Source organism: Stegodyphus dumicola, chromosome 4 (assembly GCF_044657685.1).
Source record: "Stegodyphus dumicola isolate Sdum_Otavi_A_Nest chromosome 4, ASM4465768v1".
Taxonomy (NCBI): Eukaryota; Metazoa; Arthropoda; class Arachnida; order Araneae; family Eresidae; genus Stegodyphus; species Stegodyphus dumicola.
The window spans coordinates 73,688,752-73,713,851 of NC_140771.1; the positions used below are offsets into that span (position 1 = coordinate 73,688,752).

At 31.4% G+C, this 25,100-nt stretch overlaps 1 protein-coding gene across 3 annotated transcripts in view; it reads left to right on the forward strand.

Moving 5' to 3' along the window:
• Coq9 (ubiquinone biosynthesis protein COQ9, mitochondrial) overlaps nucleotides 1–25,100 on the forward strand; it is a 45,174-nt gene that overhangs the window by 14,759 nt on the left and 5,315 nt on the right. For 2 of the 3 annotated variants that reach the window (XR_004760755.2, XM_035376566.2), the window contains exons 3-7: nucleotides 6,583–6,721; nucleotides 7,701–7,803; nucleotides 7,890–7,994; nucleotides 16,042–16,197; nucleotides 16,282–16,335. Coding sequence is in view for 2 of the 3 variants with exons in the window: in XM_035376566.2 (XP_035232457.1) it covers nucleotides 6,583–6,721; nucleotides 7,701–7,803; nucleotides 7,890–7,994; nucleotides 16,042–16,197; nucleotides 16,282–16,335 (557 nt within the window). In the remaining variant the exon portion in view is untranslated. The remainder of the gene's footprint in view (nucleotides 1–6,582; nucleotides 6,722–7,700; nucleotides 7,804–7,889; nucleotides 7,995–16,041; nucleotides 16,198–16,281; nucleotides 16,336–25,100) is intronic. The other variant, XM_035376567.2, reaches the window with a different exon arrangement.

Genomic DNA, 25,100 nt, shown 5'->3' on the forward strand with positions numbered 1-25,100 from the left:
ACAAAATTCTTAAAACTTAGGAAAAGCACTGTAACCCCAAATTTAAAACTTAGGGAGTTGCCTGTCATGATTGGTAGAAGAACTTTGGACTCGTAGAGACTGCATCAGGCAGTAAGACATCTAATGCCGACCTTTCATAAGCTTTATGCATATGTGAGAATTCATTTATTCAAGACTCAGATAAGCCTTAAGCATGTGCAAGAAATAGACATAAGTATACTAAATAACTAATACAACTGGCTAACTTCAGACGTTATCTGCTAGACTGTTCTGGAAAAGAATGTTTCAAAATGCTTTTGGGGGGTTGGCCACATGTGTAAGGAAATCAGCCACTGACAACAAGAAGTGATTAAAAGATATTGTTCTCAATGGTCATTCTAAAGGTAGGTGATCTATAAATAGATCACTCGGTGGTAGCAGGTTGATTACTAAATCGGAAATACTACATAATAAATTTAAATAAAAGCAATACAAGTTGAGAGTATTCCATCAATTAATAGTGCAAAAGAAATCTCAGAAAAATAAATAAATATTTGTCTTTCAAACTTATTATATAGTTCGAAAACTGTAGGAGATGCTTCGTTAAAAAAATAAAAATTAACAATTTATTTATATAAAACATGTAATTCCTGTTTTCTGTACTCGCCAAATTTTACTTTTGCATTACTTAATAAAAACAGAGTTTCAAGTTTCACATGTTCTGAATTTTATTATGAAAGATTTTATGCTGATGAATAAAATTGCTGAACACTAGTAATTCAGTTGTTGAGTGTGGTTAAAATTCCGAGCAACGGGGTGGCTGAGGTATGGGTTTTTCAAAATTTTCTCCGTGTATAATGTGAATACGATCCAGCTGGTATTAGGAAATCCTCCATGAAGGTAGCCTACTCCTTAGGCAGCTAATCCTTAGATGCTTTTACCATAATCAAATAGCCTAATCTAAACTTTTACACTCGTAGCTTTGTCAAGATTTGATTTGATATTTTTTGTTTAAAGTTTTTCATGCAAAATTTTATTTCATTATGGCTGATGAAATCACTTCAAATAATGCAGAAACTTGATCATTGTGTATAAGATTTGTTACAGTAAAAAAAAAAAAAAAAAAAAAAAAAAAAAAAAAAAAAAAATTATAAAAGAGGTCCTAGATTTTTTCAGACTAGATAGATTAGAGGATAATTTATTTCATCCTCTATAATTTCAATTATTTCAAAATTTGGGGTAGATGCTAGCAATTTAAAGGTCAGAGTTATGATAGAGCAGGTAACATGTCATAAAAAAAGTTGGAATTTAAACTCGTATTAAAGCTTTCGCACCAAAAGCAAGCTATCCATACAAACCGGATGCTTATGTATATAATCAATGGAGTGTGCAGTGTAAGCAAACCACTATGGTTCTGATGAATTCAGTCGTTTCATCTGCTTTCATTGTAACATTCGTAACAACATATCATTATCTCTCTCATTTAAAAGGAATTACAGTTAACTTCAGGGATGAGCTGTTGATATCCTGAAAGCCTATAACATGGTCCAGGAAATAAGTGAGTTTTATATTTCTGAGCGTGAAAATGTAGAAAAGAGTATTCTGAGAGTATTTTGTTCATGCTGGGCAAATGTGTAAAAAATTAGATGTAGAGCTTAAAATGCCACTCAACATTTGAAAGCAAGTCTCAAAATAATGGTAATTTGATTTTGTGTTTAATTACTACAAAACTAGTTTAGCAATCCCTTTACTTGACCATCTCATTTTCCATCTAAAATCTTAATTTTTAAATTTAGAAAAGACTGCATCATCCCACTTTTGTATACTACCATCAATTAGCGTTGATCATGTAAATGAAATTGCTGTGAATGTGTTGAAGGTGACATAAAAATGATTTGCCCTCTCCGGAAATTCTAAGTGAAGCGCTGAAACGTTAGCGACGGCATTTTATGTCTATTCCCAAGGCAAAGCTCCTAGACACACCCACTTTGTCCTTAAAAGCTTTGAATAAAAACTTTTTCCCAAATATTGATATGTTTTTGCACAAAGCAGCTACATTGCTGATAACATCTTGTGAATGTGAACGTTCTTTGAAAAGATTACAAAATTATAATAGAGATACTATGACGGTAGAGTGCAAAAGTTCTCTGGCATTAATGAATATTCATTATACCAAAGAAATATTAATTGACAAAGTTACTGACATATTTTCCAGTTTACAGCCACAAAAAATGGAATTCGGGAATATTTTAATTGCTGAACCAAAATGAAAGGGCAGAAAACTGTTCGCTTTTTTTAAATCCATTTTTATTTGCAATTTAATTTTATGCCCAAAATAAATGATGCATTTACAACTTTTATGTATTTAATTCAATATCTTTATTATATAATTATATAAAATAGAAATATGGATTTTATTTATTTATTAATCTTTACAGTTGTATTTTGAAACTAAAGTAAGATGAATTTCAAAATTCTTTTAGTATTTCTTTGTATGTATTTGAGTGTGTATGTCTGAAATGAAAGTAAAGTACTGAAAGTACTTTTACTAGTGTTATTCTAGTTTTGTTATTTATTATTTCTCTTATTTTGCTTTTTAAAATTGCTTTAATAAAGGTTAAGGTGGTTAAGGGGAAAACAAAAGTACTGAGTTACGCATTTAATATGTTTGTTTGGTAATAATTATAAATACAATAATTAAATGCATTATATCCATAATTAGGATACATAATTTTTTTATTAATAAAATTTATAATTGTTACTTATATTCAGATAACTGCCATTAACATAATGTATTTGTCACGTAATAAATATCTACATATTTGAAAATGCTATAATAGGTAGAACAGTATAGCCATAGGAGTCCCGTATTTTGAGGTGCCCATGGAATTGCAGAATTCATGTCATCTCACAGCAACTTTGGCACTGCTTACTATGTACACAATGACGTGTTTTAACATTTTCTGATTTTTTCAGAAAATTGCTTTTATTTGCAAAACTGAATTTTTTAACATCAATTTTTTCCATATGATACATGCATACTTCTTCCAGATAACTACATTTATCAGTAGTTATATTCAGAGTCAATATTGAGACAATAAGAATTGTAAGAATGATAAGACCTACTAGGTGTATATTTTTTAGACCATCAATAAATAAAAAGAGCAGCTGTCATACATGATACTCAGCTATTCTCACGCCAATTTCCTACTCACATTGGAGCACTTTGTTGGCAATCTTTAACTGTACTTGTGCATACAATTCAATCATTTGCTTCATCATAATTCCAAAATGGCACCTATTATGTGCTTGCATAATGTGCACTCAACCATTAGTGCATTCCCTGATAAAATACATGTTCATTATATTCTGGGTTGCTTACTTAAGTGACATAGCATTTTGCCCGGTGATGCTTCTCACCACTGAGTGAATAATACGAAGATACCATTATGCTGCTTTATTTTGAATGTACATTATAGCTAGAAAAGATATCAAAGAATAAATTGAAGGCCAGTGTTCTTAAACATGTGTGTACGCAAGGAAAACATGAGTTGTATTAGAAAAAAAAATTTTTTTTCTGTGGAAACAAAGGACGAAAAAGTTATTAATGCAGAATGCCTGTTCTCTGCTTTTCTATTGAAGCACAATTTGCAATGAATGCATGGGATCATGCTGCAGCATTTTTAGAAAAATGTTTCCCGGCAGTAAATTTACTAAGAAATACTTAAGTGCAAGGACAAAAAGTTGCAGTTGTAGATAAAATGAGTTAAAGGAATTGGTATGAAAAATAAATCTTCAGTTGTTGATTGCATTAAAACAGTTCCGATGCAAAGCTCTATCCAATGCTGTTTTATTTATTTATTTTTTTTAAATCCAGAGTCTTCAGAAATTTAGTGTATCTTACTTTCTGTCGTCACCAGAAGGAGATTCAACAGGTTTTAATATATAGCACAGCTAATTATTATAACTTTAAAAGAAAGTACAATTCTTCGGGATATTTGCTTAGCACTTAGTGCCAACAATGCACTAGCAATTGTAGGCTTGGTAATTGATGTTGCAGACATCTTAAAAAAAGAAAATTCTGATTTGCAAATTATGAGGTGCATTAATTAAGTGTGGATGAACACATTGTTGATATTTATTAACTTGAAAAGAATTCTAAAAGGATTAAAAGGAAAGGAATTTGAAACAACTTCCTGCATAATACTGAAATAAGGAAAAAGTCGGAAATATGAATGTACATGCTGGTTATCTTTAGAGAAATGCTTATCCAGAATCCTCGACAAGTGGAACCGACTTCATTTTTTAAGAAAGAAGTAAATGTTTCTAGAATTAATATAAAAGGATGTGTTGAAAGTTAGAAAATACCTTTAGTAAATGAAGATGTATGTATTACATCCAGTGTTAAAAACAGGTGTGAGAAAAATAAGTAATTTCTGCACCTGCGAGCAATTTAATTGGCAATTCTCAAAATTACACCACACAATATAAGCGTAAAGTTCTTCCAAAATAAAATTGCTTGACAAGGGATGCATTTTCTGATTATTGTGAGTTTATCTTCTGAAGAACAAATATTTATGTTTTTGTCTTTACACTTGCTTGGAATTAAGCATTTTCCTTTTTTGTACGCTCCATTTTGCCATCATTTAACATTCTTAACACAATTCCACAGTGCAGAATTAATTCATGTTTTACATCAATGATTAGTGATCTGGTTAAAGTATTATTTAATGATTAGGGAAGTTGATTAGAGTACTTTTGTTATTAGAAGATACAAGTAATAAACTTTTTTTTAACGTGTTGTATTATTTGCATTTAAGAAATAATAACTTTCAGGTATTAATTAGTTACTATTTAAAGTTATTTAATTAAAATTTATTTTCTTTCTACATATTTTTATTATTTAAAAACGTAGAATTTAAGACTCTTTTTGTTGTTGAGGAAATTCTCCTGATTTCTTAAACAAAAATTTCCTGATTTTTGAGTGTCATAGTTGGCAAATATGAAGTCTGATAACATAAAATGATTACAACAGAATAAAATTTACTGAAACCTTTAGTTGTACTTTGGCTTGAAATTATAAAATCTGAAATGTTACAACTTAACATTTACTTTCTGTAAGTTAATAACATAGCGGTATTTTGTTTATTTATAAAGCAAATATCAGATTAGAGACTAGGAATGTGACTGCTATGTTAATGTGACTTTTAATTTAACTACAAGAAAAGTTAAAAACCCAAACTGGTGGACAATTGGTTCAGCACTTCAGTCGCAACCCTATTGGTTGAGATTGCCAACATTCCCCCTCTTAACTTAGATTCTGACTGCTTATTTAAAACTCGCTAAATTTGAATTTCTGTTGGAGTTGATGAAAAGAATGGAAAAAATTTTACACAAGAAAATAAACCTTACATTATATCGTATATCAGTATCAGTGACGGCTCTCCTTACCACCATAGTAATTGGATGGCCATTTAAAATAAGTGTAATTCAGAAATTCGAAAACAATCATCTATTCCCTCTTTTTTTTTTTTTTTTTCCCTTCTTCTAAAGTATTACTGGCAGTAGAGGATGCAAGAAGAAATCATTAAAAATTTAGCATTTTAATAACAAAATATTTGTTATACTTTAATGATGCAAGAACATATAATAATTGATACTGTACCATGTCTGAAATTCAGATATCCATTATCCAGGATGACCTCCAGACCATCCAGTACCCTCAGATGTCAGACAACCAGCACACCCTCTAAATTAACAATAAAAAAATCCCTTCAAAGTCTAGGAAGCAGAATATAAAGGAAGCAAGTGTTTGTAAATGCGACTTTTCTCTTGACTAAGATTCCTGCCTGCCACTTTCAAACCTCTGCTGGCTAGAGTCGCATTTAGGCCAGTGATAATACATTGGTAACGTGATTTGATTTTTTCCCTCGAGTGTTTGTGGTCATGGTGGTGGGAGGGAATTAGCATTTTTCTATCTGACCTAAACAATAATTGAAAACACAATATTCCTTTAAAACTGATGGTCTGAAATCTGGGAAACTTGCGAAGTCTGGAATCGCCAGAGTCCTGAGGATTCTGGATCTTGGACTTTGTACTGTATTTCTTTCTATCAGACTTACCATTTTCCTTTAAAATATACATATTCATAGTTTTCAGGTTTTTAAACCGATTAGCTTGCATGTTTAAGGTTTTCTTTTCTTTTTTTTTTTTTTTTTTTTCAAGTAGTCAAAAATATGCCTGTAATTTTAAGTACTGTTTTTGGTTAATAATTTATTCTTTAAATGGTGGCACTAAAATTGATTAATGTTTTAATCATTTCTCTTTCCTGTCATTTTATCACACATGAGCAGTAAATCGCATACTTCATAATTACCAGAAGTTTCTTAATACTGATTTTATTTGGGTGCGTATCCATTTCCTCACTTTCAGAAAAGATTGTTTTGAAAGTCTGTTAAACTTGCATTCTTTTTTATTATGACAAATGCTATAAATTGCATTTTATGTTGTAGTTTTAATTTAGTGAGGTGACATAGATTTAATTTAAGGAGATCAGTTATATGTTATTACTGTTAATGCATAATTTTTATTTTATATTATTAGGTGCAAAATCTCTTGGTCTATCTACAGCTGCTCACGGTCTTATCGAAAGTGGAGGGGCAGATCTGGTCCATTATTTCAACTTTTCAAGCAACAGAAAGCTTGAACAGCATCTTAAAGAAAATGCTGCAGAAAACGAAAGGCAAGATGTGTATTCAATCTCAGAGCCTCAGATTTGATTTTTTTTAAAGTAATGTGTTAATTAGACAAATTAACTTTGAGATACAGCAAATTTTAATTTTATTAATCCCCAATAATAAATCTTTAAGAAGTATTATACTTCTGTATTTACTGTATCATCATTAGTTTGTTAGTATTGGCTATGGAAAATCTTTTTTTACTTGCTTCACAATATTACCATGCCTTATTATTTCCTGAATTTTTAGTGTTTCATAAAAGTATCAGTTTAATTGAGTTTCTTATTTATTGCAGTTGTTGCATATAAAGTTAATGCATATTTCAGACTTTATTAAAACAGTGAATTTATCTTCTTGAACTCACAAGTATGTTATGTACATGTAATAATCTTTATTGTTTTAAGTTATTTTATGCGATTGTGAAATGAAGTAAATAATTTTCTCTCTTTGTAGCAGTTGATTGAAGATAGATTTTTTTAATGTAAATTTTATATTTTTGTTTATTGCTAGGTATTTTGGGCTGAGTGTCGCAAGTATTTCTGAAATAGAGTTATGTTTATTTTCAGTATAGATGTATTAAATTATTTAAATAATCATTATCTTTATTCTTTGTTGATTTTCATATTCTAATCCATGCATTCAGCAAAAGGAATCTCAGCTAATTGAGAGAAGAATAGATATAGGGCAATCTTTCTTAAGTATCATATTCTCTATTCATACATGTAATAAAAAGTCTCAGGGGAAAAAAAAAAATATGGAACTTTTAGATCATCAATAATTCTGCTTTTTCGACATTTGACTTTTGAGTTTTGTACTGTATGATATGCTATGACATTAATGGTTTTTAATTGTTATGGTAAGATTGCTTTGTTTAATAGTAGTTTCTGTGATGCCGAACGAACTTAATATTGAATATTGTTATGCATAATTTTATATTAAGGAAAATTTGTTAATTTCTTTTCTTTATTTTATTTGGGGCTTTAGCTGTATTGCTATTTCTTTTAGGACTGATCTGAAAAATTTTCTAGAAAATGCTCTGGAATTTAGGCTTAGAATGGTTATCCCATTTGTATCAAACTGGCCCGAGGTAAAAGCTGCAGTTCGTATCTATATAAAAAAACAGTCAAACTGTTCACCATAAAAGTAACTTATATCACTTTTTTCTTCTGATAGGCTATGGCTCTTATGTTATTTCCTACTCAAATTCCTGCTGATACAAAGAATTTGCTTGATATGGCAGATCAAATTTGGCATTATTCGGGAGATAAATCCTTAGACGTAAGTTCAAGATATGTTTTACTTCATTTATGAAATTGAAGCTGTTGACTGCACATATTTAATTCTAATCTGAGAACTAATGTGAGTCTTGCTACATTTGACTTGTCAGGTTACTTTATCTTGTAGTCAGTCTAGTTTTATATATATTTGATGTTGTGTGTGTATATACATTTTGTAATTATATGACACACATATACATACATGTATGCTATATAATTACAAAATATTGTTGTGAATGATAGTTTATGATAATTTGCTGCCCACCAGTGCTCAAGCAGTAGAGTTACTGAACACTAGTAGTTTATTCCAGAGTTTGAATCCTCACCAACTGGCTGGCTGCTGGGCATTTCCTCATGTGTAACATGTATGCAAGCCAGCTTCCTTTGAAAGTCCTCCACGAAGTCATCCCTTCCTTTAAGAGGTAGCCCTTGAGTGCTTGGTCATAATAAAAAATAAATACAATAATGATTTGCTTCAATTAATATTTTAATTGTGATGTAAATTTCCTAAATTAGATTTCTTTCCCCTTTCAAATTTTTTGAGTTAATTCATGAGTTTTTATGTTCAAAGTTGTATTCTGAAATCTTTATAGTTGAAGTTTATTCAAAGTACAAACTCTTATTTTTTATTGCTAGGCTATGCTAAACTTTATTCAGATTATGGTCAGTATATATTTTTCAATTCCATTTCACTTTATTTTCTTATATCTTAGCTTGCACCTTAATAGATGTAGCTTTTTAAATTCCACTTGACTGTCTTTTCTCAGTTCCTCTAAGCCATTAGCTGTATAACACTTCACTCTATGTATAAGTTTTTCTTGAAATGTATCACCTAACACATCCGTGTAATTTTCTTATATTTTCCATTCCTATCCAAAATAATAAGAACTCCTTATTATACTGCTTTTAGCTTACACTTTTATTTTATTAGATATTTTTTTTAGGTAACATAATTTAGTTTTATCAGTCTTCTGATAGATTATAACAAATTACAATATAATGTCACAATTAGAATTTCTTATTATCTCCCACTACACATGATGGTCTAATCCAGTGCTTCTTAAACTTCATTCATGACCCTTTTTTGTCATTGAGATATTTTTATGACTTCAGATATTAAATATAGAATAAGGGTATATAAATAAATATTTTTCTATAAATAATTTATTTCGTTGGTAAACAATATACATATGAAAAGTAATAGTTTTAGAATTTGTTTCAAGTATACAAAAATTAATGAAAGAAAATCACATTTTAATCAGTTGAATGCACTTGTTTTTTGCTGCATAGCAAATTAAATTTTGGTGTAAGATTTGACACTTCTTAATGTAAAACATCTTCAGTGTTTTTCAACATTGCATGACATTTGGATTTTAAAAGCATTAAAGCTGAAAAAGTTTTACGTAAGTATGTGGTGCCGAATGACATATAATGAATACTATTTGAGAAATTGTAAGAAATTCAATTGTGCTCCAATCCAGAATTCAGTCAAGGACTTTAGTGGAAACTCAGGTTTCAAGTTTGAGTCACTCAGTAGCTGAACAAACTTCTTTTAGGTTTAATTATGGCAGGCATTAATGTCAATTAATATAATTTCTTTAAAATTCATGTGTCTGCATTAAAGTTTTGTGACGCCATTTGAAATTCCTACCAATGGTTAAGAAATGCTGGTCTAGTGGACATTCCTAAGTAACTGTAATTGTAGAGTTATATTTCAAAGAATGAAATCTAGGTTTGTGTCCTTATATATCTGGGATTTAGTGTTGGGCAATCAAATTATTGTACTGTTTAGCTGAACTATTTCATATGCTCTCAATGTATGAATAAACTAGGAATTTCAAATTTGAAAAATTTAAGATCGATTCTCATGATTTTTCTTTAACCCATTAACCACCAAAACTACAAGGAATGTTTCTTTTTCTCGTGAAAATAATAACAAATATTAAATTAAGCATTTATAACGTAAATTTACATTGAAAATAAAAAAAAATGCTCTTACCTGTGGAAAATGCGAGTGTTGCGTTCGCGCAACATCAGCGGAATAAGACTACGGATGTTTAGTGAAAAGGATTGTACTCATGTGATGTTTCTTTTGAGTTGAGCGCAGGATTACTTTTTAGCTGTATAACGTTTTATAAATCTACAAATCACTTTACTTGTAATTAATTTAATATTAAAATATACATTGTATTTCTTTTACAAATACAGATTATTTCAATTGAAAGATTCAAGCATGAAAAGCTTGATTACAATCGTGATGTAAAGCTACATTACATACTTTGCATCTATAAACAGTCTGTCTATGGTACTCTTTACAACAAAGTCTTTTGTTATCAATGGACCATACAATAAAATGTCTACCATCTCCATGCAATGGTTTTTGAATGCTGAATTTACTAGGTCTTCCTGTTGCTGATCTATTTCTGGCTGATTTTAAACTCTCAATAGGAGTTTGCAAAAGGAATAATGCATTCTTGCATCTGAAATCTAAAAGAGACTTTATATTTCCAGTAGTAAAAAGTTTAGATATTTAGTAAGTTTAGATACGGTCTCACCTCATATAATTTATCAGTAATGTCAATTTGACTATTGTCAAATGCAAATTCTGCTTCATATTCCTGTACTGCAAACGTGATATCGATTCTCGTACAACAGGAACAGTCCTTATCAAAAGACCAATAAATTTTTTTCTTGAGGTAAAGAATGATATCCTGTAAGCAATAATATTCCAATAAATCTTCTCATATAGGCTTCAGATGCAATAAATTCTGGGTGCTTTTTTTTTCGCTGAGCGTATATATTTATCTGTTCAACGAGAAGAGAGTAAATGTCTAAACCAAAACGAAAATCGAAAATCTTTGCACTAGTTTTACCTTGTATTTTGTCTTTTATAATTTCTCTTCTATCTTTTTCTTCATGTTCTTCCTGAGACATAACTAACAGTTCCTTTTTTATCCACTTCAAGATTTCAGTCTTCTGCTTTTTAAACTTTTTAGTATGACTATAACTGCTTTTAGAAGGCTGAAACTTACTTCTTACATGAATTTCGACTTTCCCAGCAGTATTATTTGGTAAAATATCATTATCATTATTTAAAACATTGCCATTCCTTTCTTCTTCGTCACTAGATTCTCCAATTTGTAGGGGAACAATAACAATATCAATTTCATTTTGGTCATTATTAACAAATATTAAATAGCTGCTTTTGTTTCACCTGGAAGTGCAGCATTAGCTGTTTCGTTCTGATGAACTGCTGTTCTAGAAGATTCTGAATTCTTTTTCCAAAAACCTTTGTATTCTTCCCCCCCCCCCATATAACAGTTTTATTTCAATATTCTTTACTTAACGTAACTTCTTTTTCAATCTCCAAAGTTTCAAGCTCCAAAGTTAATTTCATTTCAATTTCTGTATCTAAGCTTTTCAGTTCATTGATTTTTCTCAATTAACTTTTCATTCAAATCCTTGATTATTTCAATTTTTGCATTTAATGGAATAGTATTTGCTAAATTCATTTCGACTTTGGTTACTAGTTTCGTAGTTAATTGTCCTAAATCAACCTTTTTTTTTTTATTTTTTATTTTTAATTTTCAAGAATGTCCTCCATTTTTGAAATATTCAGTCTGTTGATTTTCTGGTTTGTAATAATCCCGAGTTTTAGCGCCATAAATACAATACAGTACAAAGTCCGAAATCTGGACGTTCATTATCCGGAATGATCGGACCTCAAAGCCACAAACATTTTTTTTTTTTTTTTTTTGGTATGCTTGACGCATGTGCATTTGATTTTTTTTTTCCATAATAAAACATGTGGAGATTTTCACTTAAAAATTCCGATTCTTAATTTCACTTAAGCACTAAATGAAATACCTCGTTGTGGAAAAACAATCATGTAAGCATAAATTTGTGAGATTAATAATTTGGCTCCTTAGCTGAGTATCTGCTTGGCATACATCTCAAACGTTCCGTTTACTGCCGTTCGCAGTGTTTACCGAAACATTCATGTATTTTATATCCCTGACGCTGCCCTGGCGACTCATTATTTATTATATTTTGCTTTCATCACCTCGTATTTATGAATACATGACAGCTTCAGTAATAACTTGTGCAGTGATGTCTAAACTTTTTTTTATATATTAGTAATTGAATAACAAGAGTATGACAACCTTTTACGCTAACATTACACTTGGCGATGATTATAGATTTTTAATGCTGTAAGAAATGTTGATGAGGAAAAATTCAACAAAAATTTCTTTTCATATGCTAAAAATAGATTTTGTTAATGAAACTCATAGGCTAAAAGATTACATTTAATGATATTTTAATTAAGAATAACTGATATGTTATTCACCATAAACCCAGAAACGGCAGCAGAATATGTCGGCACTGGATGGCAGAATTTATGGAAGCTGAAATTTTTGGAATTTGAGGAAGCAGCGAATGGCAAAATTAAGACATGAGAAGTTTTTTTTATGATTTAGGGAAAGCACTGGGATGGTAAAAATTTAGAACTTATTAGGAAGGTGCTTTGTAGCACAATTTAGGACCCGTAGAGACTGCACCATGCGGTATTTAGCGCTGGCCCTAGATAAAGCATTAAGTATATGTGGGAGTTTATTTATTCAGGACTTAGATTAGTTTTAAGTATGTGCAAGAAATAGACATAGGTATAGTAAATAACTAATACAATTCAGGCTTAATCCAGTACACAATAGGAGCAAGACAAAATTTAGTGAAACAACTTAGCTTTCATCGCCAATCTTGTGATACACAGCCAATAATGTATCATGGACGCTATTGTGGTGATGGCGATAAGGAGCGCGCCTTGCGCCCTCCGATAAGTGTGGCAACCCTAGAGGAGAAGTTTCTTACGAGTAGCGAGCAGAGCGAAACAGGCAGGCTGTATGCGCGATGTTCCTAAATAAAGTTTAATTTTTATTGTGCACTATGTCTTGTTAATATTTATATTAATGCAGTAAGAACATAATCTGTGATATGGAATTTGAGGATTGGTGGTAAAAACATATCAGGAAATTACCATACTATTATGTTAGGCTGAAAGTAGCAGACTGCGCTGCTCCCTAATCTTTTAGTTTGGTCCAGCTTATTATTTTTTGCAGGCTGTTATTATTAAAGCAATTTTATAAAAACTAAGCTTGAACTTTCGATTATGTCGAAAAGAGTTTCTAATTCTGGAGCTGCTAATGGATCTAAAAAGCAAAACCATGTTTCAATGTCCATTAAACAAAAAGTGAAATTGCTGTAAAAAATGGATAAAGGCCTATCTGTCTCAAAATTATACAAAGAGTATGGCATTGGAAAGTCAACTGTATATGACAGAAGAAAAAATAAAAAGGAACTTTTTGAATTTTTTGTGGAAGCCACTTATACAACTTACATTGAAAGAAATGTTAAAAAAAAATCAAACAAATAAATATTAAGCTTTTTTTTTTTTTTTTTTTTTTTTTTGTAAATTTTGATACCCTTTCGATCATAATTGCTCTTTACTTCATAAATTACGATTTCATATTTTCAGTTGTATAATTTCTGCATGCCATCCTACCAGATTTAAATTGATGATCTAATATCCGGAAAAATCCCAAATCCAGAATCGCCGAAGTCCCGACGAGTCCGGGTTTTGTACTGTAAGTCTCTACTAAATCAGATTGGCTCAAATTTAAAGCAATAAACAAAAGATCTTTTTTTTACACAACGTTTATTGATGAACACCGAAGACGAACTGATACATATACATATTTACTGAAATCACGATTTTTTTTTTTTTTTTTTTTTTAACAAACAAACATTACTGCCATCTATTAGCAAACTGAGGATACATAATCATAAACTTATATTTAACACCCAAGGATTCTAATGCTCTGGCTTTCATTTTCAGTTTATCATATAATAGTGGAAGATCTGTTTGAGAATCTGCTGAGGTAGCATTGTTCATCACCATAGTCAGGAGATCTTGAACAGAAATCTGCACCAGTATATTTTCTCTATCAATAGTTACAGTACTGCCTTTAGGTAATATTCTGTAGTAGTTGGAAAACTTTCTACAGCACTTACAGCTTTCTATTTCGGCACTACAGCCTGCAAGAAATGCGGGAATTTGTCTTTTGTGGGCAAACTTGCATCGGTGTGTATTTTTTTTAATTGTGATCAAAACGAGAGAAATTCTTAAGCTTCTCCACTAAACTTCATTAACTCAATTTTTGGGAGTTGCATTTTTTCGGTATCATCCCTCACTGTTGGCAACGTCACTTTAACTTTGCTTTGGATTACACATTCTTTTATCAGTTTGTAATGCTTATCTCTATATTCTTTGAATTTTGATAAATCCTCTTCATAAATTCTCAAATTGAAAAATAGCATTTTCCAATTCTTGCCAGCCATTCGAACTTGTAGTTGAACTGCAATTCTAAAATAAAAAATTCGTTGATATCTGGATTTTCTTTGGAAAGTGCAGTATTAATTTTATTCGAACATGAAGTAAAATTCATTCTTAATCTCCTTCGTTTGGCTATTAATTTTGGGACATCCATATTGCTTAATCAGCTGCTAAGTATTAGCCTGAAGCTTGGGCACCACAATAATATATTCTGTGTAGGTCCTAACTATTCTAATGGGACTCTCATGCATCTAACCAATGCATAACAGCTGTTGAATCATTTAAATAAATCACCAATAGATCTATTAACAATTAAATTACATTAATTAAGAATATAAGAAATTATACAGTAGAAAGGATTGAATTTAACATTTCTGCCTAGCACATTCACATATGCGGCTGCAAAAGAATCAAAGGCAAACTGTCTCTTCAGTTCAGTTTCATTTCACTTCAAATCCAATAAGACTGAGGCTGATTTCTAACAATCTAAAAAATATCAGTAAGAATTTCCAAGCATAAAAGAAGATATTTTGAACTCTTTACCAGATAGTACATTAACAAAAATGGCACTCCTTTTGTTGAATATTCTTTGGAGCATTTAACTCAATAATCGCATGTGAAAAAGCCAAAATCACAAACAATCCCGGATGCAGCCTTAAAATCAGAGAAACATTAAAAATCACCACTAGACCATGTTGCAATAATCTTATATCTAGATGTCTTCCGGAAATTACAATAACCCGCAGAAAGCATTAAAAGAGCAGGAATTTAGGAATTTGAGCCATTCATTCCAGCTGCAGCTGACAAGAGGGTTCGTCTGCAAGAGTGCCTATTTTTTTTTTTTTTTTTTTTTTTTTTTTTTTTTTATGTTTAAACATAGTTTACTCTTGTTAGTGTACGAATATGCAATAACTCTGAATATGAATGTTGTATATATGTATGTTCACTATTTCTGCATTTGCAATTATAGTTGGTATTGAAACTAGTGATGATGTAAACATTTATTCTCTGAGATTTACATTTATTATTATTATTATTTAAAATTGAAATTCTGCAAAATATTAAATATTTGCTATCCACACAAGTCAGGATTTTAAAAAGAAAAGTGTTAAAAAGAGAAAGAAAAGTTAAATTTAAAGTAACTTGCATTGTTTTAAGTATTTTATAGAAAAAGGATGTAAATGTATCAACATTAACTGACAGGGAAAAAACTGAACACCTGAATCTATATGCCAAGAAAGCAATGAACAAAAGTGAAAATGGAGGGGAGGACAAGAAAGAAAGAATGAAAGAATTGTTAAATTGTATTGCTGCATTCCATTACTTAAATAAGATTATGAAAATTTCATTATCTTTTTTAATTTAAGTTGTAAATGATTGCTAGTATTAAAGTAATTTTTTATGTGTGTAATAATATTGTATGAGAATAATTTAATAAAATAGAATATTAAAGCAATTTTATTTAAACAAAAAAAGTAAATATAAATCCCAATTCTTTATGGGATTTTAATGCGAATTTTTATGAAGGCATATGTGTCATACTAATGAAAGATCTTTGATTTCTTTATCAAGAATTTAATTTATAAGCACAAAATAAAATCATTATTACTTTAATATGTATTATATTGTTAATATTTATTTCTTTTATATATTGCAGATGTCTTGGTACAGCAAAAGACTTTCAGTTGCTGCTGCTTATAAAGCTTGTGAGTTAAGTCTAATCCAAGATAAGTCATCTGACTTTTCAGACACCTTTGAATTTCTTGAGAGACGTGTAGATACAGTAACAGAAGCACTTCAATTGCTCGACAAAGTAAATTATGATCAAAATATATTAAGGAAAACTCTATAAATTTCATAATGTATTTGCAATAATCCTTCTTTCCAAATTTCACAGGTTAATGATAGTAGTAAAGATCTTACAGAATTTACAGCAGGAGCATTAATTACAGTAAGTAGTTTTTTGGATTTATAATACAAATAAATCTTCCTTCTTTTTATAGCTTCAAACAAATTTGTTTCTTTATATTACAATAACAGTAATTAACATGAAATGGCTGCTTGCAACATTTTTTTTTTCTTCTGCTTTTATTAACATTTAAAAGCAATAGGTTTCTAACGATCCTTTAATGATAAGAAAGTACTGATATCTTGCATTCAGGTTAAATATGCTTTTACCTGTTGTAATGATGATGTGTACACAGTACTTTCATATTAATTTTAAAGATACTATTTTTAACAACGAAAATCAGAATGTTTTAGATTATAGTATTAAATTTTAAAGTAAATAGTATTGGTTGTATAGTTTTAAAGCTGTTCTCTCTTTTTTTAAAATAATTTAAGTGTCATTTTAAATGCAATACAAAGTCCAACCTTTATTTTTTCTTTTATGCATGTGCATTTGATATTTTTTCATGATAAAGCATATGGAAAGTTTCTATTCTTAATTTCCCTTTGGCACTAAATAGAATAACCCCCCCTCCCCATATTGAAAAATTTTATTAGCATAAATTTGTATGATCAATAATCTGACACATATACTGCATATTTGCTTGTCATATATCTCAACCTGAAACACTCTAAATCAAAATATCATTGATTTTACAACTACTGAATAATTTTTATTCCTGATGCCAATCATGGGAATCATTATTATTTTTTGCTTTCATCACAGGATGACAATCAGCGCATGATGGCTTGAGAAATAACTTGTGGTGGTGGTGGGATTTTTTTTTAGATATTAGTAATTGAATATCAAAGAGCATCATGACCTTTTATGTCGACATCATGCTTAGTGATGATTATAGCTAATTGTGCTGCAAAGGGTGAAGTGTGTTGATGAGCATAAATTTAACAGAAATACCTTTATGTATGCAAAAAATAGATTTTATATATGGTATTCATAGGCTAAAGATTACATTTAGTGCTGTTTGAATTGAGAATAACTGATTTGTTATTCAGGTAAAGACAGGATTGGTACAAGAGCTGGTGCAGCTGCACTGAGTATAGAATTTAGGGAATGCAAAACTTTTAGAATTTAGAGAAGTACCGAGCAACAAAATTAAGAGATGGCAAAAACTTTTGAATTTAGAGAAGGTGCTGGAATGCAGAATTTTTAGAAATGAGCGACTGGGCAGCAGAATTTAGGACCCACAGAGACTGCACCAGGCAGCAAAATGTTTAGTGCTGAATCTGGATGAGTTCAAAGTATATGTGGGAATTTATTTATTTGGACTCAGATAAGCATATGTGCTGCTGCTTATCTGGTGCTCAGATAAACAGCAGAAAATAGGTATAATAAATAATAGTAAATAAATTTCAGGCTTAACTTTGACAGCATATGATACATGCAAGACACTTTTAACAGAACAATACATGTTCTGTTAAAAGTCACCAGTCTCATGGTATGTTCAAAGTAAATATACTGGAGATGCTATGTAAGCTTTATAATGAAAGCTCTGAATTTGCAGGTTTTCAGATATTCCAAACAAAAAGTGAAATATTCCAGTTAAAGGAATTTGGGAAACATTGTAGAGAAGTGATAATAAATGAAGATGCTAAGTGACACAGTAGTTGTTGACGACAAAAAAATTTCATTTGACAATTTACTGGGAGTTCTCGACACAGCAGTCACAGACCTTATAGAACTTTGTAACTAAACAAAAAATGATGTCTATCTATAAAATTAAAGAGAGAGTAGTAGCATAAAAAAGTGGAGAAACTTGAACAACTTGCACTGAATAAGATGTTTAATAACACAAACAAATAAATATCGAGCTTTTTTTTTTTTTTTTTTTTTTTTTTTTGTAAATTTTGATACCTTTAAGGTCATAAATGATTTCTTGTTTCATAAATCGCTTTTCATATTTTTAAATTTAAGCTAATAATCTAAAATTCAAAATTACTGAAGTCCCAACAAGTCCAGATCTTGGTTTTTTTGTTGTATTTCTCTAAGCAGAGTAGAGAACTTTAGTTTGACTCAGAATACTTTAAAAATACCAATATTTTTCTTATATAAGTTTTATACAGATAGTCTTTGACTTAGGATCAGTGGTGTCATTGTAAGTCAGATACTTATTTATATTTATTTGATATCTTTGATGATATTTTTATTTACATGTACATACTTTTCCTTTAAATTAATTGATATGAACAAAAATATATTGTTATGTCATGCAGGTTCATAATGGATTGAATGCACACTTATTTTCACAAAAGAAACACTTTGCAATTCTGGAACTTTCCACAGAAGTACTTGTGCTGCTGTTCTCAGCATAAGCACAAACAGTAGTTACCACTTTGAATCTCTATTGAACTCAACTCTGAACTAAAAACTAAAAATTGATGCTCTCTCTGGTCATATATAGTTTTCCCCCAGCTGACAAGAAATTTTGTATATCTTTGATTTCTCATAATTACTGCAAGGCATATACGGTTAAAGTTACATGCAAGGGCTATATACCCTTACAGTTACATATAGGGATCAGTTACAGTTATACAGGGACTGGACCCAAATGATTGCCAAGTTTGGCTACTGTTGGCAATTTACCACCAAATTCGGTGATAAAAATCAGTCGCTGAAACTAGTACCAGCTTGGCTATATCTCACTAATTTAGTGAGATAGCCATTTATGTCAATGTTAAATGGACCTGTTCCTGTAACCTTATTTTTCTGGTGAAGCTTCACTCCTGGGACCGTTCTTGTTACATTATACGAAGTAGGATTCAAAAGTTCTTGGACTGAGTCTATAATGTAAAAAAAATGTAGAATTGCAGAAACACATCCTCCTTTGAAATAAGACCCTTGTGCAACAACACACTTTCGCCAGCACCTGTAAAGTTCATTAAAGCATGTTTGGAATCCAATTTTTGTCCATGTCCTTTAATTCAGACTGCAATGCACATTTAACTTCTTCTCAAAATTGAAAACGACGACCCTGCAAGCGTCCTGCCAGGAAATAGGAAGAAATCATAGGTTGCGAGATCAGGTGAGTATGGAGAATGGGGCAAAACATTTGTTTTTGTTTTTGCAAGAAAGTCATTGACGAGTAGGGATCGATGAGCAGAAGCGTTGTCATGCAAATGCACCCATGACTGCCCAGCCCCCATTTTTGGTCTCATCTTCCGGATCGACTCGCACAAATGACACAGAATTTTGTTGTAGAGTTCTTTGTTTACGGTACGTCCTTCAGGGATAAATTCCAGATGCACAATGCCCTAGATATCGAAGAATACATCTAACATGACCTTTCTTTTAGATCGACAGAATTTCTGCTTTCATGGAGGTTGTGGTGATTTCCACATTGCCGATGCTCTTTTAGTTTGTAGGTCATATAAAAAACACCATTTCTCATCTCCAGTAATAATATTGCCAAGTAGGGAAGAATCTTTGTCTACAGCCGAGATTAAGTCTCCCGCCATTTCCATTCGAATTCCCTTTTTGTCTACATTTAACATATGGGGGAACAATATGTTGACACACCCTATGCATGTTAAGATCCTTAGTCAGTATCTCCTGACATGTGGCCTCCGATATCCAAACTGATTGTGCTATTTGGCAAATCGTTTGCTGCCTGTTTGCATGTACCGCCGCAGACACCTTTTTGATGTTTTTATCAGTGTGAGAAGTCACAGGACAGCCACAGTGTCCGCCGTCTTCGGCACTTTCCTTCTTTCTGTGAAATGATGATGCCACTCAAAAGCTTGCGTTCTTGAAAACGTTTCACTTTTGTGCACATGCTTCAATATTTCAAAAGTCTCTTCCCGAGCGAACACAAAATTTGATATTGATTCTCTGCTAAACTGATGTCATTTCTTTCTACCGCCGGTTACTAAATGTACCTGCCTATAAAAAACACTGTCACTGCGAGCTTTCGACCATGTGATTTTAAACAAACCACTTTTAGAAAAGTGGGAGAATGTAGTAACAAAAACGTTCTTGTAGTCGCACTACTGCAAAATATTTTTACGTGATAGACTCAGTCCGGGAACTTTTGAATCCTACAACACTCAAGAGTTACAATTTTGAAAATTATTTCACAAAAATTATTTACACATATACAAAATTTTTAACAATATAAATGATGTGTTTAATTAAAAATAGCTCGTGAATAATTGTTACTCATTGGATGATTGATTGCAACTTCGAGTAGTTTCTTTATTCAAAAAGTTTATTAATGCTGTCTTTCTTTTTATATATTTTGTGATAACATTGAACTACTTCTCTAATTTAATTTTCAATTGTGGTGAATCTATCAGTGTCTTGATTCACATTTATGGATAGCTGAATTCTGGATTTAATTTTAAAAAATTCTTCAGTTAACCTTAGGGCAGTAATTTGTTTTAACACTTTTTCTTCTTGATTTTTCATACCAATCCTATCTTCTACAGCTATTTCATTTTCAAAATTAATCAAATCATTAATCAACTCACCTTGTTTGTGATCTACTAATTGTTTTAGAGCTTCTGTATTGGTTGATGTCTAGCTCCGTCTTGCATGCTGTTTGAACAACTTCCTTGCCAGTTTGTCCCAAGATATGTTCATTCTATTCCTTTAGTATTTCCTACAGCAGAAATATTTTTCAAAATACTTCACATGCAATGTTGTGAGGTTTTCCCCATGAAGTTCCAGTATTCTGGATTTATTGACCAATATCATATTTTATTTCAAAATCTTATATTGTTATACAATTATATGGTAGGTGCGATATGCTTATAATATTTATGTGTCATATGAAAATGTAGTACTTGGATAATATGATTTGAATGCAGCTTTCAAAACTTGATCCTTAGGGTTAAATCGTAGCTGTTATACTGGGTAGTAGATCACATTTATATTTTTGCTAAAATCACCAAAATAAAAAAGATGCCTTGCAGATAGTCTTGAGGTATTAAATAATTGCATTTTGCCTATTTAGGAGTTTTACATTTTTAGTATATTCTCTCGCAACAAATGGTATTCTTGCATTATCCACCTAGCCCTCCCACAAAACCAGCAATTTTTGGTGACAAATGTTTTGCCAACTTAACACATGAAAAACAGTAGGTAATTTTCAAAAAAGATATCATGCTGAAAATTGCAAAAAGCAGCTACAGCTCAATGAAATTAAAATTCCAAGAAATATCTATAATAAAACAGAAAATTACATAAAACAGCAATAAATTATCTAAATTAAAAGTGCAGGAAACATCCATAATGAAATACTGAAAATTACATAAAGCAACATTCATAATGAAGCACCAAAAACTATGTAAAATAGCAGCAAAATAACTAAATTCAAAATATAGATATCCTTAATAAAACACTTAACTTTCCATTTTCCCTCTCTTCTGTCCATGTGCACAGTAATAAGTTTTAACATCATAGATTTGCAGAATTCTCAGCATTCTTGAGTGCCTTGTCTTTGTTCTCCATGTACTCATTGACTTGTTTTAGCTGTCGTAAACTATTTTTGTCTATCCTCAATCAAATTTCCTACTGGCATTCGAACACTTTGCTGCAGTAGTTAACTGTTGATTTCCATACAGTTTGGTTATTTGAAAAAAAAAAAAAAAAAAAAAAAAAAAAAACTTCATGATATGCTAGGCACTATCTACTACTAGCCAAAATGCCATGTTTCTGAAAAAAATGCAATACTATCTTCTTGATTAGCAATCAGGCTTCTATAAATTCATTACAATGTGTTACATGAAACAAATCTACACGCTAATCATGAGCTGGAACTACACACACACAGCACTCGAATTCCAAAACTATGTGCATTATGCAGTGGCGTAATGGGAATGCAATCATTAATGGGTTGGCAGATAAAATACATTTTTGTTATATTCTAGGTTTCCTCCTTTGGCAACATGGTGCTTTGCCCAGCGATTTTTGCAAAGGTTGACGGATAGTGCGATAGTATCCCAACAAACAAATAATGAAAAATAAACATTTCTGAATGTCATGTTATACATTTTGTAGTTGCATCAGTGTTTTTTATGCTGCATTTATACATATAAAAACAGTGCTTATATATATGTGCGTGTGCTGGCACAGAACAAAGTCCAAAATTGGGATTTGGCGATTCCGGATATTACATCATCAATTTAAATCTATTTAGATGACATGTAGAAATTATAAAATAAAATATATCAAACAGTGGCTTTTAAAACAGTGAAGCATTTAAGACGTTAAGGGAATCAAAATTAACAAAACAAGGTGAATATATGCATATTTGTTTGCTTTAAACATTTCTGTTGCATCAAGTTCATCTATTTACATTAAAACTAATGTAAAATTCCTTACCTGCTGCATCTTCAGTGTTCACGATGCCAGTCTTTTAATAATCACATTTTCTAGTAAGAGTTTCTATTAAAATTAACAGGCCATCTTGTCTTTTAGATATTTATTCAAAGGAACACTAATATACAATATTTACATGGTAGGTGAAAATTATTTTATTATTACAGTACATTTAATTGTTTTTCTGAGTCAGAAGTTTTGTCTTTACACTCCTCAGAGTGCTTCGAATCTAGTCTCGTTTTCAGATTTCAATTAGAGAAAAAGAAAGGAAGAATGCCTGCCATCTAGTGGCAAGAATGGGACAATTTCTTTCAATATCACTTATTGAATTTGTTTGGTATTTTGTGCTAATAGTATCTCTTTAATTATATAGTGAGACATAATTTCCTGTTCAGTTACAAAGTTTCACTGTTCAAAACCTGCAATTGCTGTGTTGAAAATTTCTACTAAATTGTCAATCAGTATTTTTTCATCCTTAACAATCTCTTTTTCCTTTTGTTACTCTTGGTAAGAATATTTTCTGGAATCAACCATTCTACAGAGTTTGCCATCCATTAGTTGACTGATGATTGGGGCATTGTTATTGCTATGAAAAACTTCCGTTTTATCATCTTTATTTATTACCACTTCTCCACATTTCTTAAAAAATTCCATTAATTGGAAAATTACACTTTTTTTTTTTTTTTTTTTTTTTTTTTGCGTGAACACTTTTCATATTTGTGGTGATTATTATAAAGCTTATCTAGTATCCGCTGTACATAACGATGGATCAAATGAAAATGGAACAGTAGCCATCAAATGAAAAGGTATTATTTATTTTCAAGTGCAATTACTAAAATTATACAAGCACTTGTCCACTGTTGCACCAAGTGGTGAATGCTTCTTTTGTAGAAAGAGTTTGGCTGAGATTGAAACGAGTCTTGAACTATGTCCATGACCTTCACTGTCAAAGTGTTGATCTCATGAAAAAGGGACCGTGGGCATAATTTGATGTTTTTTCGTGACTGTCATGAAAACTATGTGTAAAGGAAGTGCGGGAGCTAAGAAAGGCAACCCTTCTGCAGAACGGATTTGCCCTAAATAATTATGTTGATATGTGCTGGCGGCAAGCAATCGTTTGCATCCATGTCTGCATAATGTTTGCAACTAAAGAAGAGCAACATAGTATTATTTGGTTTTTAGCAGCAGAAGGTTTTAAAGTTTGGGGCACAAGTGTTTCTGCGAGGGACAGGAAAGATGATCCGCGACTGATCCAATTCTTTGAAAGATGATCCACGACCTGGTCAAAGTCACCTTGTCATCATGGACCCTTACAATGCAGTAAAAACAGTGTTGTGTAGTGCACTAAAACATTAAGCAGACAGACAATCCACTATGAAGGACATCAGCTAGGATGTGAGTGTGAGTTTCAGTTTTGCTCGTGCCATCATTACAGAGAAACTGCATTATAGAAAATTGAATGCAGAGTGGGTATTACACAGATTCACAGACAATCAGAGGTGGCTATGCATGGGTTTGTCCTTTCAGCATTATCTCTGTCATCATACTGAGGGCAATTTCTTAGACAGAGTTGTGACAGGTGAGGAATCCTGATGCCATTACTACCAACCAGAAATCAAGTGACAAAGCCAACAGTGGAAACATCCAAGCTCCCTACCACCAAATAAGTCTGGGATGATGGAGAGGAAGGGTACAATCATGCTGACATATTTTTTTTTTTCAATATGAAGGGTGTGCTTCTCATTGAATTCCTGGCCCCAGGTGAAACGATCAGTGCTGCTTAGTACTGCAATACCCTGAAATGCTTAAATGCAGCAATCAAAGCCAAGCATGTTGTCTTCTGGAGTGCTTTTACTCCAGAACAATGTCCAGGCACATACAGCCACACACACACACTGTACGTGCTTGTGCAGTTTTGGCGAAGTGTGTTGACACACCCACCATACAGCTCTGGCCTTTCACCATGTGACTTTCAAATCATTGGTCTGCTAAAAAAAGTTATTGCGGGATCAACATTTTGACTCCGATAGCTGTACATAACGGTGGACACAGTTCAAAACTGGTTTCAATCTCAGCCAAACTCTTTCTATGAACACTGTGTGGTACAACAGTGGGAGAGATACTTGTGTAATTTTAGTGATTATATTTGAAAATAAGTAATATCTTTTCATTTTGTGGTTACTGTTCCATTTTCATTTGGTCCACCATTATACTGTTGTCGATGTGTCATGAGGTTGACGATTAAGACAATTTTGTCTAATTCTTCGTAAAATTTTGTGTTGTAAAATTCCTTTAAATTTTGCCTTGCTTCTGTTGCAACTGATAAAGGTCATATCTGAATTATCTTAGTTATTTATTATTCTTATGTGTATTTTCAACACTTGCTTGAGGTGTATGCGAGTTCAAAATAAATAAATTTCCTTATACTCGAG